Source organism: Kogia breviceps, chromosome 4 (genome assembly GCF_026419965.1).
Source record: "Kogia breviceps isolate mKogBre1 chromosome 4, mKogBre1 haplotype 1, whole genome shotgun sequence".
Lineage (NCBI taxonomy): Eukaryota > Metazoa > Chordata > Mammalia > Artiodactyla > Physeteridae > Kogia > Kogia breviceps.
The window spans coordinates 37754437-37770678 of NC_081313.1; the positions used below are offsets into that span (position 1 = coordinate 37754437).

The window sequence follows — 16242 nt, forward strand, 5'->3', positions numbered from 1 at the left end:
TAAATTCCCTCCTCTCATTCTACCCTCCAGTTTTCCAGTCCTAGAGAGGAAGTTAGTCCTGGATTGGTCATATTCCAGGGCACATATTGGGTCTTATTTTCTAGGGCTGGGAATTTGGAGATATAAATAACTCAGCCTCATGCTCAGCATGTGTCTTCTGGTTCAGGAGGGTATATCCTCCTATCTAGAGTAGTAAGTACCAAATTGAGCTTGGACTGTGAAAGAATAGATGACTCTGCTTTGGTTTAAGGTTAGTAAGACCTAACTGAGAAAAAAGAAGCCATCTAAGGATTTCAGCAAGGTTTGTGGCCAAGGCTGGCCAATAATAAGATGTTACTTTTCTTTGGTGTCTGTTTTGTGTATATTTCCACATTTGAGATTGTTGTGAAGAGGAATGATTGGACCAGGTGAGAATGGAGTTGTTCTTGGGTCTGCTGACAAAACAGTATTGGCTTAATAGCACTTTCTAATCATACTTCATTCCAATATTCCCAGCATCTGGTGTGGTTTTATTGAGAACACAGAAGCACTTGAGGGATAATGGCCCACTTGGAAAGATCAACCCTACTTTAGGAGAGGCGTCAACTAAAGGCCTGCAGATTAAGTAGAGATTTGAGCTTGGCTAAAATAGGGATTCTTTTCTGAAGCCACAGGGTTCCTTCCAAACCTCCAATGGAGCAAAGCCACCCTTCTTGAGTTCCACATGGAGAGGTACAACATGTACATATTTGGCACTGCTTTTTGATAGTGTGGCTCTGGTGCAGTACTTCTAGAGCCAGGCTAGGCTCACCTTGAAACAAACACTACTTTGAAGGCAGACCACAAAACTGGTTTTGTTGAGCACTAGTTAAGGGCACAGTTTCTGCTTTCCCAGCTTATGGATCTCCCAGATATCTATCCTGTTTCTCAATTTCAGCATGCTTCTTTCTGGAAATCATGCTTCAGCAGGGAAATGTGTGTTGAAATATGATCAAAATATTGAAATCCACCCACAAGCTAAGAATCACAAGTAGAAGACAGGTAACGTTTGAGGGAGGAAACATGCCAGAAGATACATTGGTCTGCAGTAAGCCTCTAAGAGGCACAGGCTTGGGAAGCATAACTGGTAGCTGAAGGGTGCTTTTCAAGAAAATCTGGGGTATATTGAAGTTTGGGTGAGGAACACATGGGTATGCTATTAAACCATCCCAGTTAAATGTTAAGATTTGGGTACAGACTGCAGATAACTGACAGTGACTGATGGATGCCACAGGGAAACAAAACCCACATTCTATTTTCTTTTCATCTCTTCTGTTTCCTTGACTATGCCCTAAACTAATGGCCAAGATGACATTAAACACTGCTCTATTATGCTTTATATGGCTGATAACAGTGGAACATTAATTTGTTCAAACTTCTCCAGAGGTAACAGTTGGTTCTGGGCTTCTGCTTATGTTTAGAAATATTTATGAATAGGAGGACAGTGATAGAGCATTCTGATGTGTCCTTTTGACCTTGTGGAACTCTGGATAAAGTAGGACACACAGAATCTTGGGGTTGAAAGAATTCAAGTTTAAAGATGGTGAAATTGCTGATTCAGACTAGTGTCTAGGAAGATGAGATCTAGGAACTACTCAGTGAAAGTGAAAACCCTATGGAGTTGTAAATCTGAGAGATTTATATTTGCATATTTATGGACTAGAAAACATTAGCCTGTGTAATTTTTGGCTCAAGGATGTTTACGTGTTATCAAATTAGGAAAAAAATTCTTCCATATAGTCAAAGACAGCTAACTAGGTTTTAGCACTGGGGTTTGAAGCTTAAGTTCAAACTGATTCTATTTTACTCTGCTCTTCCATTTGACTCCTTGGATGCTTCCCAGTGAGGACGGATGGCTGGGCCAAGCCAGGTTTCATAGCACTTGGTACTATCAGAATCTCACCATGTCTTTCAAGAAGTTCTATGTCCTATTACTTATGCTTTACCAACTAAGTTTCTGCATCTTTTTACTAAGAGATTTTAACATTGATGGTTATTATAGAAATTTTCAGCATCTACCTCAGAATATTTGACCTACTACTAAAAAACATTGCAGACCATCACCCATCTTTCTTGGTGAAAGGCAGTCAGTGACATTAGCAGTTGCAAGCTTCCAGTGTGACTTTTGCTTTCTCCTCTGTGCTGTCATCAACAACCAAACACACAAAGTCAGCAGGTTTTTCCACACTGTACTAATCAGTGATGTTGAGGCCCTTTTATAACCTTGTAGTAATATATCAACCAGTTCCCATAAAGGCAGAAGGAGGGACTTTGCTGATAAATTGTTCTGAGGACTCAGGCTCATGCACTTTAGTTGACTCATGTGATCAATAGCAGAATTTTTTTTTTTTTTGGCTCAATTTTAAAGGGAGGATAAAACAGGCTTTTCATCCACACTCAATTGAAAAGATAATCCTCTTCTTAGGAAAAGCCGTAAGCAATCCATGTGGAGAAAGAGTAAAACAGGATATTTGTAAAAATATATATATACACCATTCTAGAAGCCTTACAGATCTAATTAAATAATAACTATAATATGAATTGTTCTGCAGATGCCTTTAAATTGTACTCAAATGAAGTGATTCCTCCAAGCAATATTCAACTTAGATAAATTAAAGAGAATTATTTTACCAAAGAAAATCTGGAAGGGCCCAACTTATTAATTGTATAAAAACCTTTAAGATGTAGTACATACTTAAAAGTTATATCGTTAAGTGGGCATTTAAAACAAATAAACTGAACTAATCTGCTTTAAGAAAACTATAAAAAGCAAAAAAGTAAATATTCAGTCGCTCTTTGCATTCCTCAAGCACTTGATTTCAAACCTAGACCTTGTGTAGGTGCTTCTGACACCAGCCAGCATCAACCTAGTTACTTAAAATAGATACAGATCAAGAGGCCTTCTTTAAGACTACTTGGCATTAAATTTATTAGTACACTGAAAACTAAAATGCTTCTGTTAATCTTCACATTAGAGACTAGAATGATCACTTCCAAGTAATAATTTAAGTAATTTATCATAACAGTGCTAATAAGAAAAAAATGTAATATATTCGATATTTAAACTTTGAACAGGCATGACTAGTACATATTTCTAGAAAACAGTGCTATTTAGAAGAGGGGAAAAAGCAATTTTTAAAGTTGAATCTCCTGGAGGCACTTTGAGCCTCAAGGTTTGATGAGTATTTCCTCAAGACCTGTAGGCCTTCTTTACACATTTCAAGGAGACACATAAAATGTGTACTAGGATTGTGTGTTTGTGTGTGTATGTGTGTCCATGTGTTTAGTATCTGTTAGTTCATTAGGATGGCAAGGCGGGGGCAAGAGTAAAAGACTGACGAAAGAAAAAGAAAATGGAAGGTAAGAAAAGGAATAAGGGAAGGAAATGTGTACGATATATCTATCCTTCACTATGTTAAATTTGGCAAATGGAGGAAAGAAGGTTAAAAGAGAAAGTACATGATCAAAATAATCAAAAGATGATAATAGTTTCTGCCTTTGTAGAGACCAAAGTGCATAAATACAAGGATTTATTATATTTACCCGGTAGGAATATTTATAAAACCACAGGAAGGAAATGAGTCTGAGTGCAGAGGGACTGTAGGGAGGGATTAAGGAGGGGACCATCTTAAATCATGGCAGTGATGAATCAGGCCATTCTGCTATTGATGGGACTTTGGGCATAGAATTTGTACTTTGTCACAGCAGCTAGCTGGATTTCACAATTTTTAGGAAAAAGTAAACAATTTCTCATGTGTGCTGGGAAATTAATGTGAAGCAAAGCCCAAGATAGTTAATACGGCAACAGACTGCATTTCCCAAATACCAGGGACAGTGACATTCACTTATCTATCAGAGAATATGGGTTTTTCATGAAGATAATTACCCAACTTGAACAACTAGTCTCTATTATGAGATTGAGACCTTTAAAGTTTTGGTTTAATGATGGTAAGAGTAAAATACTTTGAGTTTATTTTTTCCTATGGGAGAGAACTGTGGATTACATTCTGGGTTTTGTCCTTACTTGATGAAATCAAAAGCAGGCAACCTTTGTGCATCTCCACATTATTTTAAAATTTTATGGGTTCCTAAAATCCCAAGTCCTGGAGGTACTGATACAGAACACCAAAGCATATTCTCACAGTCTAGGAGTGCAATAACTCAGACACCTAGAGGAGTATTATAAAATATCTGAGTTTGGAGGGCTAAATAAATAAATAAATAAATTCAAGAGACTGCTACAAGAGAGGAACAGATAACCTGGCAGCCTGGTCTTTCAAACTAAACTGTTTTAAACTGGGGGAGGGAGCACTGGGAAGACACTGTGAAGCTCCATTTTCAAGGTCACCACTTATGATTCAACAGAAAGCACATGATGCCTTTTTTTTTCAGCTGTATTTTTAGTATTGTAATAATAATTTTAAAATTTGAGGATTTTTTTGTTTATTTTTTACCACAATTATTTTGTGAACACAACAGGATTTTAGATGATGGCATAAGATCCAAGACCTTTACATAATGGTAAAGATTTATTTCAGCACAAAAACTAGATATTTTCTTCCCAACAAATTTGAGGATTTAGAATTCTAAGAATATAATGCTAAAGTTATTGCTCTACAAATTATTAGTACTGACCTTTGAAATTAAATGTGCCCCTTTGTTCCTTTTTCTCCTCAAAGAAACAAGAATAACTTCCCATTTGTTCGCTATTAACGATGGTGAACCTAAAGATAATTTAAGTTATTAATACAGGCTTAGTTCTCAAAAAACTCTCCTTAATGAAAATGAAAGACTCAGCCGTTAATCAAAATTTAAAGATGAAAAAATTTTGTAAATGTGCAAATTAGAATATTAGCATAACATTCAAGTGACAGCAAAGGAAAGAATGCTCAGTCAGGAAAATGTTTAGAATTTAATTTCATCTAGCTGTACAGGTTAACATTTTGTTTACTCACATGTATTGGGTATACAGGATGCTTCCTGTTGCATTGATGAGATAATTATCCTCAAGTAGTTTATCACCTTTTTTCCAAGTCACATTTACTGAATTCAGATCTCCAGATGTCATGAATTGGCATGTGAGTTCTATATTAGAAGGTCTTTCTAAAGTGATATTTTTTTCGACTGGCATATTGGAATGTTCTATTAACCACAAAAGAAAACAAACAAGCAAAAAAGATGTTGTAAAACACATTTAGGGGAAATCCAAGATATAAAAATGTTTAAATAATCAACAGTAGGGCTATATCAGCAGTTTCCTAATGCAACAACAGTGCTATATCAACAGTTTCCTAATGTAATATTCCTTTGAAGAATTATTCCTCTGTAACGTATATTTAGTTCCCTTTATTATTTTCTTTCATAGGCACAGCTGAAGAAAAGTTTTGTTACAACAGTAATGGAATCACAAAAGCCTAACACTCTGATCTTAATCTGCTTAAACTCACTAGCTGACAAGGATATAAGGGGAAGAGTACTGTTTAAAGAAGTGCCATTTGTGCTGACAGTGTAGAAACAGTACAACCGTAGAAACAAACAGAAACTAGTAAGGAGAGAAAGGAGTGACTGTTTCAGCTCCTTTCAGTAATCATGTTATTGGTAGTTACTACACCAAAGTTTTGTGTGTAATGTGGGTTTGTGTGATATACTAATTCTGTCATTCCCAGTCTTCTTACTCCTTAAGAATTTGTAGGGATGGGATAAAGATAGTCGTGAGACAGAAGAATTTAAATAAACATCTTGCAGTTCTGAATTTTCACTGCATTTGAAATATCAGTACAAAGTCATTAGGTGATATATCTATATATAAATATGTAGATGTAGATACTGATATATATATCCAACTTAGAGCCAGCTTTTTAAAATTTTGAACAGTGGTAAATACAGAAAAAAATATCAAGTAAGCACACTCCTCTTCCTATACTAAGTGTACCACTGGTAACCAAATAAAAAAGGAAGATAACTTTCTCTTTATAGAATTCCAGCAAATGAAGAAATCAGAGAAATACAGTACAATGATGCAGGAAACCCTGGTGAATCATGAATCCAGTCATTTTGCATCAACTACTGCAATCATCTCAAAAACAGAATTGTGTGTCTCCTGAGGAGGAACACTCCACTACCTAAGAAGTAATCTTGTCCAAAAAAAAAAAAAAAAAAAAGTAAAGTGGAAGGGGGCAGAGCATGGGCTCTAGGCACTCAGGCTTCAGTAGTTGTGGCACGTGGGCTCCATAGTTGTGGCTCACGGGCTCTAGAGCACAGGCTCAGTAGTTGTGGTGCACGGGCTTAGTTGCTCCACGGCATGTGGGATCTTCCCAGACCAGGGCTAGAACCCGTGTCCCCTGCATTGGCAGGCGGATTCTTAACCACTGTGCCCCAGGAATATACACCTATATAATAAAACAATTTTAAAAAGCAAGGAAGTGACTATACAAAAATCAGAACAGTGATGGTTACTTTTTTTTTTTTTTTTTGCGGTACGCGGGCCCCTCACTGCTGTGGCCTCTACCTTTGCGGAGCACAGGCTCCGGACGCGCGGGCTCAGCGGCCATGGCTCACGGGCCTAGCTGCTCCGCGGCATGTGGGATCTTCCCGGACCGGGGCACAAACCCGTGTCCCCTGCATCGGCAGGCGGACTGTCAACCACTGCGCCACCAGGGAAGCCTGATGGTTACTTTTAGTGGGAAGGAAAGGGCTGTGTTTGGGAGAGGGCACTGTATTATATAAACAGATTTCTCCATCTCACGCTCAGTAGTATAGTATCATTAAAAGTAGAATGCAGAGCCAAAATGTAGAAAGAAAAAAAATAGAACTTAAAATAGCATAACATCACTTTTAATTACATTTAAAACTTCACAAAAATGCTTCCTTAAGCAGTGACTACGTGCAAAGTTTTGCCAACAGTGAAGTACAACTAGTGTGAAGTGCTTTGTGAGCACATGCTTGAAATAACTGCTTGTGTAATTCCAAAATTGCTGAATTGAATTTTATGCCCAAAAAGGAAAACAAAACAAAACAAAATAAAAACCCTAGCTATGGGAAGACCTTAACAAAATTCAATTATACAGGGGAAAAAAATTGAGTCAGTAAAACTGAAGGGATTTATACATTTCAGCACATGTACATGCAGAAATTATACTAGGTACTAGTAATAGGAGAAAATGTTTCAAGATCTGCTGTATTTGGTTCTGAGCTTCTGTTTTCTATAAATTTTCATCACTTCATCTTTAGCTCTGATAGCCTTAAAACTTAGTCCTGTCTGTCAAAGAAATTTACTGCGTTAGCCAATTTCTTAAGAGTTTTCTACACACAGTCTCTGTCCTCACCCACGTTCTCATTTCAATACAGCATATTCTAGTATCTTACCACATTACAGAAGGTGCTTTCTCTTGGGTTAAAAATGGCCTATTTAACCTGATGACCTCTTTTCAGAGCTCATGTTTTGTTTGATGTCTCTGAAATACCAGATGTTGCCAGAGACTACCTACTCCTAGTAATTCCCTTTACTTTGCTCCTATTTCATGATCCTAACATTCTGCTAGGCACACCAGTTCTTCCAACTACCCCTAAATGTTGGTCTCCCTTGGGACTTTGCTCTCTGGTCTCTTTACTTTTCTGTTTGACACTCCCATGTTGGATTCAACTATAATTTCTAATATCCTTTATTTGTAAAACTCTTGGCTCCATTCAAGACTTCCTTCTTGATTCCCAGGCCCACAGCTCCAGTTGCCTACTGAGCCTCTAAACCTAGATATCCCGAAGGTTCTTCAGACTCAAAATATCCGAGGGAGATGCATTAGCCTTCTCTTCTCCTGACCCCTAAGACTAAATCACATCCAGTAGAATTCAGTCGATTCTTACCTCTGAAATGTCAATCAGATTTGCTCAGTTGTCTCCAACTCTTCTTACTGTAGGGCTTTGATGGGGTTGAGAACATGCTACCCCCAAAATATGGCACCTTGGTATACTAAATGTCTTAAGCTGAAGGAGTTTGTGAAAATAGCAGAAGCAGAAAGGTCACTGACGTTCCCCCTGCACTTCTCCCCTGAAACAGGTCATAAAACCTTCATGGGAGAGGTGCCTTCCCTATACCTGGGGGAAAGGAGCATCCTTATCTCCAAAGACAAAGGGACACGTAGAAGAATTCTAACAAATAGGATTGGCTAAATTTCCCCCAGTTTATTACACTTATCTCATACTCTCTGATCTATCATATTCTCCCACGACTCTCCACTCTGCATCAAGCCTAGCATAAAAATACTCAGATTTAACTGTTTCTTTGGGTCTTCCTCTCCTTATGAAGGATGCTGTGTCACATAAAACTTAAATTAATTTGTATGCTTTAATCCTGTTAAACTATGTTCGTCAGTTTAATTTTCAGACCCAGTTAGGGACCCTAAGAGGGTCAAGGAAAACTTTTTCCTCCCCTACACCTTCATTACCTTTCACCAGGACGAGAAAAAAGACTTCCTAACTTCTCTTGGCTACAGTTTCTCCTCCTCTACATGTTTTTTTTTTTTTTTTTTTTTTTGCGGTATGCGGGCCTCTCACTGTTGTGGCCTCTCCCATTGCGGAGCACAGGCTCCGGACGCGCAGGCCTAGTGGCCATGGCTCACGGGCTTAGTTGCTCCACGGCATGTGGGATCTTCCCGGACCAGGGCACGAACCCGTGTCTCCTGCATCGGCAGGCGGATTCTCAACCACTGCGCCACCAGGGAAGCCCCTACATGTTTTTTTTAACAACACCAAAGTTGTCCTTCTAAAGTAAAACTCAGATTATTATTCTACTCTGATTAGATACCTTTCATTTGCCAAAAAAATGTATACTTTTTTTTAAATTCGTGGTAGTAACATGAGACCTACTCTCTTATCTGTAGGCACAATGTTGTACAGTAGATCTCTAGAACTTATTCACCTTGCTTAACTGAAACTTAGACATTTGACTAATACCTCCCCATTTCCCACCCCTCCCCAACCCCTGGCAACCACCACTCTATTCTTTGCTTCTGTGAATTTGACTGTTTTAGGTACTTCATGTCACAATAGCCAAGATGTGGAAACAACCCAAACGTCAGTGGATGAATGGACATAAACAATGTGGTATATACAAACAATGGAACATCCCTCATCCTTTAAAAAGGAGGAAATTCATTTGGCAATATGCCACAACATGGATGAACCCCAAGGACACCAGGCCCAATGAAATAAGGCAGCCAGAGAAGGACAAACACTGCCCGATTCCACACATACGGAGGGGTCTGCATTTTTGCAGTCTCTGCTCATAGTAGTTACAGCCGTTTTATGGCACTGCATGGCTCCTTTGAAGACTGAACTGGTTTGGTTTATCTCCCTGCCTCGTGTGTGAAAGGAAAACTTAGCTTATAAAGAAAGAAGAGGCCTCAGGAGGTCAAAATGCCTAGGACATGTGGTAGATGGACCATCACTCAACTCTACAAAAGACTCTTTCACATCTGGCAAAACTCTGCTTTAGGAATAAAATCTTTGTAGACGTCTGTGAGTCTCCTCCCTAGGTCTGACTTGAGCTGATTCCTGCTGGATATTGCTCAACCCAAGTCTAACTCGTGCAGGGTTCCCGTGCTCAGAACAAGGAGGCCCAGGCCTCGCTCTAGGGCATGGAGCTGTAAGAGTCTCTGGCGGTCAGAGCACCCAGAAAAGGCTGTTTGACTCTTGCATCATTTCTTTGGCACCTCGTGAGGCTGATGACAAACTTTCCTGGGGAGAACTGGCAGGGAGATGTAGCTGCATTATCACCCCTAGCAGGAAACAGTATAGAGATATTTACATTCCAGAAGGTGATTCCAGGGCACCATGCTCTTCTTGGTGATGTGGTTCACTGGAGCCTCCTAAGTTAGAATATGAATTATTCCCCCATTTCACAAGAGAGCAGCCCAATGTCAGGGGCTCTGTGCCTGAGGTTACTTACAGGTCAAAACAAAGTATATTTATATTGGACACCTCAGTTTCCCCATTTATAAAATGGGACAATACATTATTTCGTAAGATAGTAGAAAGAATTAAATGAACTATCATAAGAAAAGTATTAGTAATATAGTAATTGCTGAATAATTACACACTTCCTCCCTCTCACCGTTTATCTCATTGGGTAGTATAACAAAAGTTATCATGTATGTTGCTAAAAGTTATACATTGATTATATCATTTAATCTTCACAGCATTTCTGTGGGGTAAGTACCATTATTCTCATCACTATTTCATAGATGAGAAAATTGAGGCAAAGAGAGGTCGACTATCTTGCCCAAAATCATGCATCAAGATAATAACAGCAGAGAATCTCAAATTTAGGTGTGACTGAGTCCAGATTCTCACAACCAACTCTCAAAGATATGAAACGCTCATGACAGTGAAATTATCTTCTTCATCACTTTCAAACTACTGAACCAAGATTTTAAATGAAAGAAAACATTAAAAGAAGATGAAACAAATTTATAATTTAGCAATGTGATGATAATGTGATAAACATTTTTTTAATTAAATTTTTTTTCTTCCGGTTTAATTAAGATATAATTGACATACAGCACTATATAAGTTTAAGGTGTACAGAATAATGTTGTGATTTACATACCTTATGAAATGATTACCACAGTAAGTTTAGGGACCATCCACCACTTCATATAGATACAAAATAAATGAAAAAGAAAAAATATTTTTTCCTTGATCAACATATTTTAAACATTCATACTTTCAACTAAATGCTTCTATTAAAACCGCAATGTAACCTTTCTTCTTGCCAAGCCATCCTCCAAGCCCTAATTGTTATCTCACTGATTTTATACTTTGCTGGTGCTTCTGCAGCCTGATTTCCTTCCTGTCAGGAAATCACAAGCATCAAAAATATGAAGAAAGTTTTATCCCTAACACTAAAATATTTTTTGGTTAGCCAGAAAACTAATGTGTCCATTTAACTCAATGGACAATGTTTCAACTTCCCCAAAACTCCACAACAGCAATGTATTTCTGCTGTTTTAGAGTGTTATAAAAATATCCATGACATCTACATTTCCAAGACCATACCCATTTGCTTGGTTTCTGAACTATACTTTTTAAAAGAATGTTCTTTAAATCATACAGTAATTTACCTCTGTCTAAATACTCTCTTAAAAATTTAAGGGTAAGCTGAGACAAAGAGGGTGGCATGGACATATATACACTACCAAATGTAAAATAGATAGCTAGTGGGAAGCAGCCGCATAGCACAGGGAGATCAGCTTGGTGCTTTGTGACCACCTAGAGGGGTGGGATAGGGAGGGTGGGAGGGAGGGAGATGCAAGAGGGAAGAGATATGGGGATCTATGTATATGTATAACTGATTCACTTTGTTATAAAGCAGAAACTAACACACCATTGTAAAGCCATTATACTCCAATAAAGATGTTAAAAAAAAAAGTATATGGACCTTTCTTAACATCAAAAACACAAACAACCTGATTAAAAAATGGGCAGAGGACCTGAACAGACATTTTTCCAAAGAGACATACAGATGGCCAACAAGCATGTGAAAAGATGCTCAACATCACTAATCATCAGGGAAATGCAAATCAAAAGCACAGTGAGATACCACCTCACACCTTTCAGAATGGCCATTGCCAAAAAGACAACAAATAGCCAGTACTGGTGAGGATGTGGAGAAAAGGGAACCCTTATGCACTATTGGTGGGATTGTGAATTGGTGCACCCCTTACAGAAAACACTATAGAAGTTTCTCAAAAAATTATATATAGAATTACCATACGATCCAGCAGTTCCACTCCTGGGTATCTATCCAAAGAAAACAAAAACACTAATTCAAAAAGATATATGCACCCTTATGTCCACTGCAGCATTATTTACAGTTGCCGAGATATGGAAGTAACCTAAGTGCCCATTAACAGATGAATGGATAAAGAAGATGTGGTGCATACACACACACACACACACACACACACACACACACACACACACACAAAGGAATATTACTCAGCCATAAAAAAAGAAAGAAATCTTGCCATTTGCAACAACATGAATGACCTAGAGGATATTATGCAAACTGAAATAAGTCAGACAGAGAAAGATAATTACTGTATGATTTCACTTATATGCGGAATCTAAAAAACAAATGAACATAACCAAACAAAAACAGAGTCACAGATACAGACAACAAACAGGTGGCTGCCGGAGGGGAGGTGGGTATAGGGCTGAGAGAAATAGGTGAGGGAGATTAGGAGGTATAAACTTCTAGTTACAAAATGAATAAGTCACAAATATGAAATGTACAGTGTTGGGAATACAGCCAATAATAATGTAACATTTGTCTGGTGACAAATGGTATAGGCTTAACTATACTTATAGTGGTGATCATTTTGAAATATATAGCAATATCTAAACACTATAATGTGCTCCAGGAACTAACATAGTGTTGTGGAATCAATTATACTTCAAAAACAAACGAACAAATAAACTCATAGAAAAAGAGATCAGATCTGTGGTTACCAGAGGCAGGGGTGAGGGGAAGGGAAACTGGATGGTGGCCAAAAGGTACAAACTTTCAGTTATAAGATAAGTACTAGCGATATAATGTACAATATGATAAATATGATTAACACCTGCTATATGTTATGTTAATACTGTATTGAACACTGGAAATATGCTAAGACAGTAGATTTCAAGTGCATTCTTCACATACAAAAAATGATAACTGTGAGAAGATGTTATGTTACTTTGCTTGACTGTAGTAATATATATATCCATATAGTCATGTTGTACATCTTAGTTATATACAATGTTTATTAAAAATTATATATATGGAAAAATTTAACTATAATAGATACCCTAAGTCAAGTGAGATCTAAATCATCACAGGTGACAATAGAGTATCATAAAAATACTAATTCTCCCCCAAATTAATCTATAGATTCAGTGAAAAATCAGTCAAAATCCAAAAAGTATTTTTTATGGAACTTGATTACAAACAAAAAACCCACATGAAAGAGTAAAAGTCCAGGAAATAGGAAAAGTTATTTTTTAAAAAAAGAACAAAAGTATAAAGTATAATGTTTCAAAAATTAATATTCATTTGTTAGTGCTGCTAGAAAACACCTAGAAAATTAATGGAATAAATAAGCAGAATTTTTCAGAAGCAAGTTGGAAACTATTAGTGGATCAGGAAATCAATTTAGTAGTTACCACCAGATTTGTTTTTTAATGGGTTGTAAGAAAAGAGAAATTATCAGAGTGTAGCACATCTGTTAGGTGTGGGTGTTGCTTGACGAGTGGGTGCATGCATGGTAGTGCATCAGTTTACAAGGTAAGTTGTTCCTTACTTTGTGCAGCACTATAAAAAGTTTGACATTGAAACAGTAGAGAGACAGAATAGCATATGGGAATTTGGAATATGATTAGTGTGCTATTTCACAGCAGTAGGAAAAAGAACTGTTCAGTAAAGGATGTTGGGACATTAGCTATCTATATAAAATAGTAATAAAGTTAGTGCTCTATCACACACAATACGTAAAACCATATTTTAAATGGTTTAAAAACTGAAGGTTAAAAACTCCTATTAAGAACTCCTATGAAAATATTAGGAGAAATGTGTAAATGAAATTTCTACACAATAAAAAACACCATGTAAAATTTTAAAGACAAGAAAGAACATTTGCAACTTTTATAAAAAGTACAGATTAGTACTCAAAATGTATAGCTTCTCATTTACATAAATTGAAGAATTTATAAGCCCATTAGGAAAATGAATAAAGGGTATTAACAGATAAACATACACAGATATAAGTATGCCTAACTCCAGGATGCAAATTAAAACAATAATAGTACAGTTTTTCACACTCAGAAGAGCGAAGAGTTTAATACTATCAAGGTTGGTCAGGATCTAGAGAAGATTATACTCAAATATGCAGATAGGGGGAAGGGGTAAATTGTCAGGCTACTTTGGAGGGCAGTTTGCAAGTATGTATTAAACTTAAAATGTGCATAGTTTCTAACTCAACAATTCTACTTGTGGCAATTATCCTAGAGGAACACACACAACCATGCCCAGAAAGAGATATGTAGAAGTGTTCATTGCTCATGGTTTACAATAGAAAAAAATTTAAACAAACTCAGGTCTAGTGGGTAGAGGCCAAGGATGCTGCTAAACATCCTACAATGCCCTGAACATGCTCCCCCCAATTCCAGCAACAAAGAGTTATCCAACCCAAAATGTCAATATTTATGCTAATGAAAACCCTAGTGTAAAACAGAAGTTGCTAACAGCCACTACCAATTGTGTTACTATGGGCACAATTCTACCTTCTCTTTCACTCTCTGTGTATATTAGGATTCACATTTTTTTTCCTCTGTACATCTACAGTCTACATAAGATTTGATAACTGGTGGTCTGTTTCTGAGAAACATCCTAAACCTGTGCACCTCACTGGAGTCATTCTGGGATCTTCCCTGCAGCAAAGTATCTGAGCAGCCAAATGTAAGGGACTCTCGCTTCTTTTCTTTTTTCAATCTGATTGACCAGGCACTTGAACCAGGAATCTGAATGGTCCTAACACAACTTCTTGTCTAGCTGGTCTAAGCAACATGGCTGCCTTTCCTGACCTTGACTAATCTTCCCAAACTTTACTCCATGCCTTAATATACGTATCTGTAGTTCCAATGCCTGCTTTGTCTACCTCCCTGTCTCACGAGGTCCTTGCCAGGCCAGCTGCTCACATCTCAAAATGATAAATAAAATGTGCCAGTGGGAAGAGCCTATGCCAACATTACCAGGGTAGTCCAGAAAACTGCCAGCTGATGCTTTGATTTTAACCTCTTGGGTTAAACTATAACACACTAATGGAGGCACCAAACACTATAATATGCACAAAGAAAAAAAACAATAAAGAAATACTCTAATTGCTATAATACAGTGACTTCTGAATATTGACATTGGGAAACCTAGCACAGTCATGTTAAAATAGTCCATTATTAAAAGATCAATTTTTGAAACACAGTGACATCAGACAACTGGAAAAAAAAAAAAACACTTCATGCTTAGTGAAGTCAATTATACTTTTACAAAGATATCCATTATTTCAGCAAATGCAATTTCCAAGACAAACCTATTTAGCAAAGGGCAATCAAAATACCTTTGTTTTCATTGTTTTTGAAACTTCTTTCCATAGTCTCATAGTGAACCTAAGTTTCCTTAAAATACTTATAATTGTGTTAATAACACTGCTGAAAGAAATGAGTAACTGGGCATTAAGAAAGGCTGCATAGTATGATGGTTAATAGAGTGGCGCCTGGTGCCAGACAGTCTGGGTTCAAAATCAAACTCCCAACTTACCACCTGTGACCATGGTCAGTTCACTTGATCTCTTTGTGCCTCTTTTTCCTCATCTGAAAATTGCAAATAGTAATAGTACCCATTGCTTAGGGTTCTTATGAGGTTTAAACTACGTTATATGTAGAAATACATACATGGTACATAGTCAACACCATATGTCTGTTAAGTAAATGATTAGCAGTATTTTAAAAACATAAAACAAGTAAATAATTAGGCCTTCATGAAAGCCGAATTTTAGGTCATGTTTTTCACTCTCCAAGGCACAGGACCTGTTTCCAAGTCTCTAGCATCTTTGAGTAAATGTGCTATGAACTGGGCCAAAAGTTGTCATGCTGGTCCAAAATCTGCAACTAATGTACTACATTTGTATCTCTGTACAAAAAAATCTTTATCCCAACAGAGATTAACTTCTAAAATGGCCAGAGGGAAAGAGAAAATAAGTAACAACACAGAAATGTTAAGCACAATTCAAATAAACAATGATATGACAAAATATGAAAACATTCTATTTATGAAGTAGATTAAAAATCCTGGTGGTAACAATAAGAAGAAAGCCTATGGTTCCTAATAAGCATAAGTACGTCTTCAGATTTAAATTCTATATTTCAATAAAGGCAGTTCCTAAGACCAAACTTCTTGAAAAGAAGGCAAACAGAACAACAAGGGTCACAGTTCAGAGATCCTGTGTTTCGAAGTTAATGTCAAATCTTTTCTTTTGTCAAATAAAAACAAACCTAGACTTAAGTAAGGAGAGACTTTATTCCAAAAGTCTATCGCAATAGGGAAAAATGCTCCAAGCTTTGGATCTACAAGTATCTCACTGTCAAATAGAAAAAGACTTTTATAGGGAGGGGTAAGCAGGCTAGCAGGAACTTTTG

General features: G+C 37.2%; 1 protein-coding gene across 2 annotated transcripts in view; it reads right to left on the reverse strand.

The window, feature by feature from the left end:
* Positions 1 to 16242, reverse strand: part of EMB (embigin) — a 51642-nt gene that overhangs the window by 22587 nt on the left and 12813 nt on the right. For both annotated transcript variants that reach the window (XM_059061869.2, XM_067030962.1), the window contains exons 3-4: positions 4974 to 5160; positions 4654 to 4742 (exon numbers count right to left, since the gene is read on the reverse strand). In XM_059061869.2, the coding sequence (XP_058917852.1) occupies positions 4654 to 4742; positions 4974 to 5160 (276 nt within the window). The remainder of the gene's footprint in view (positions 1 to 4653; positions 4743 to 4973; positions 5161 to 16242) is intronic.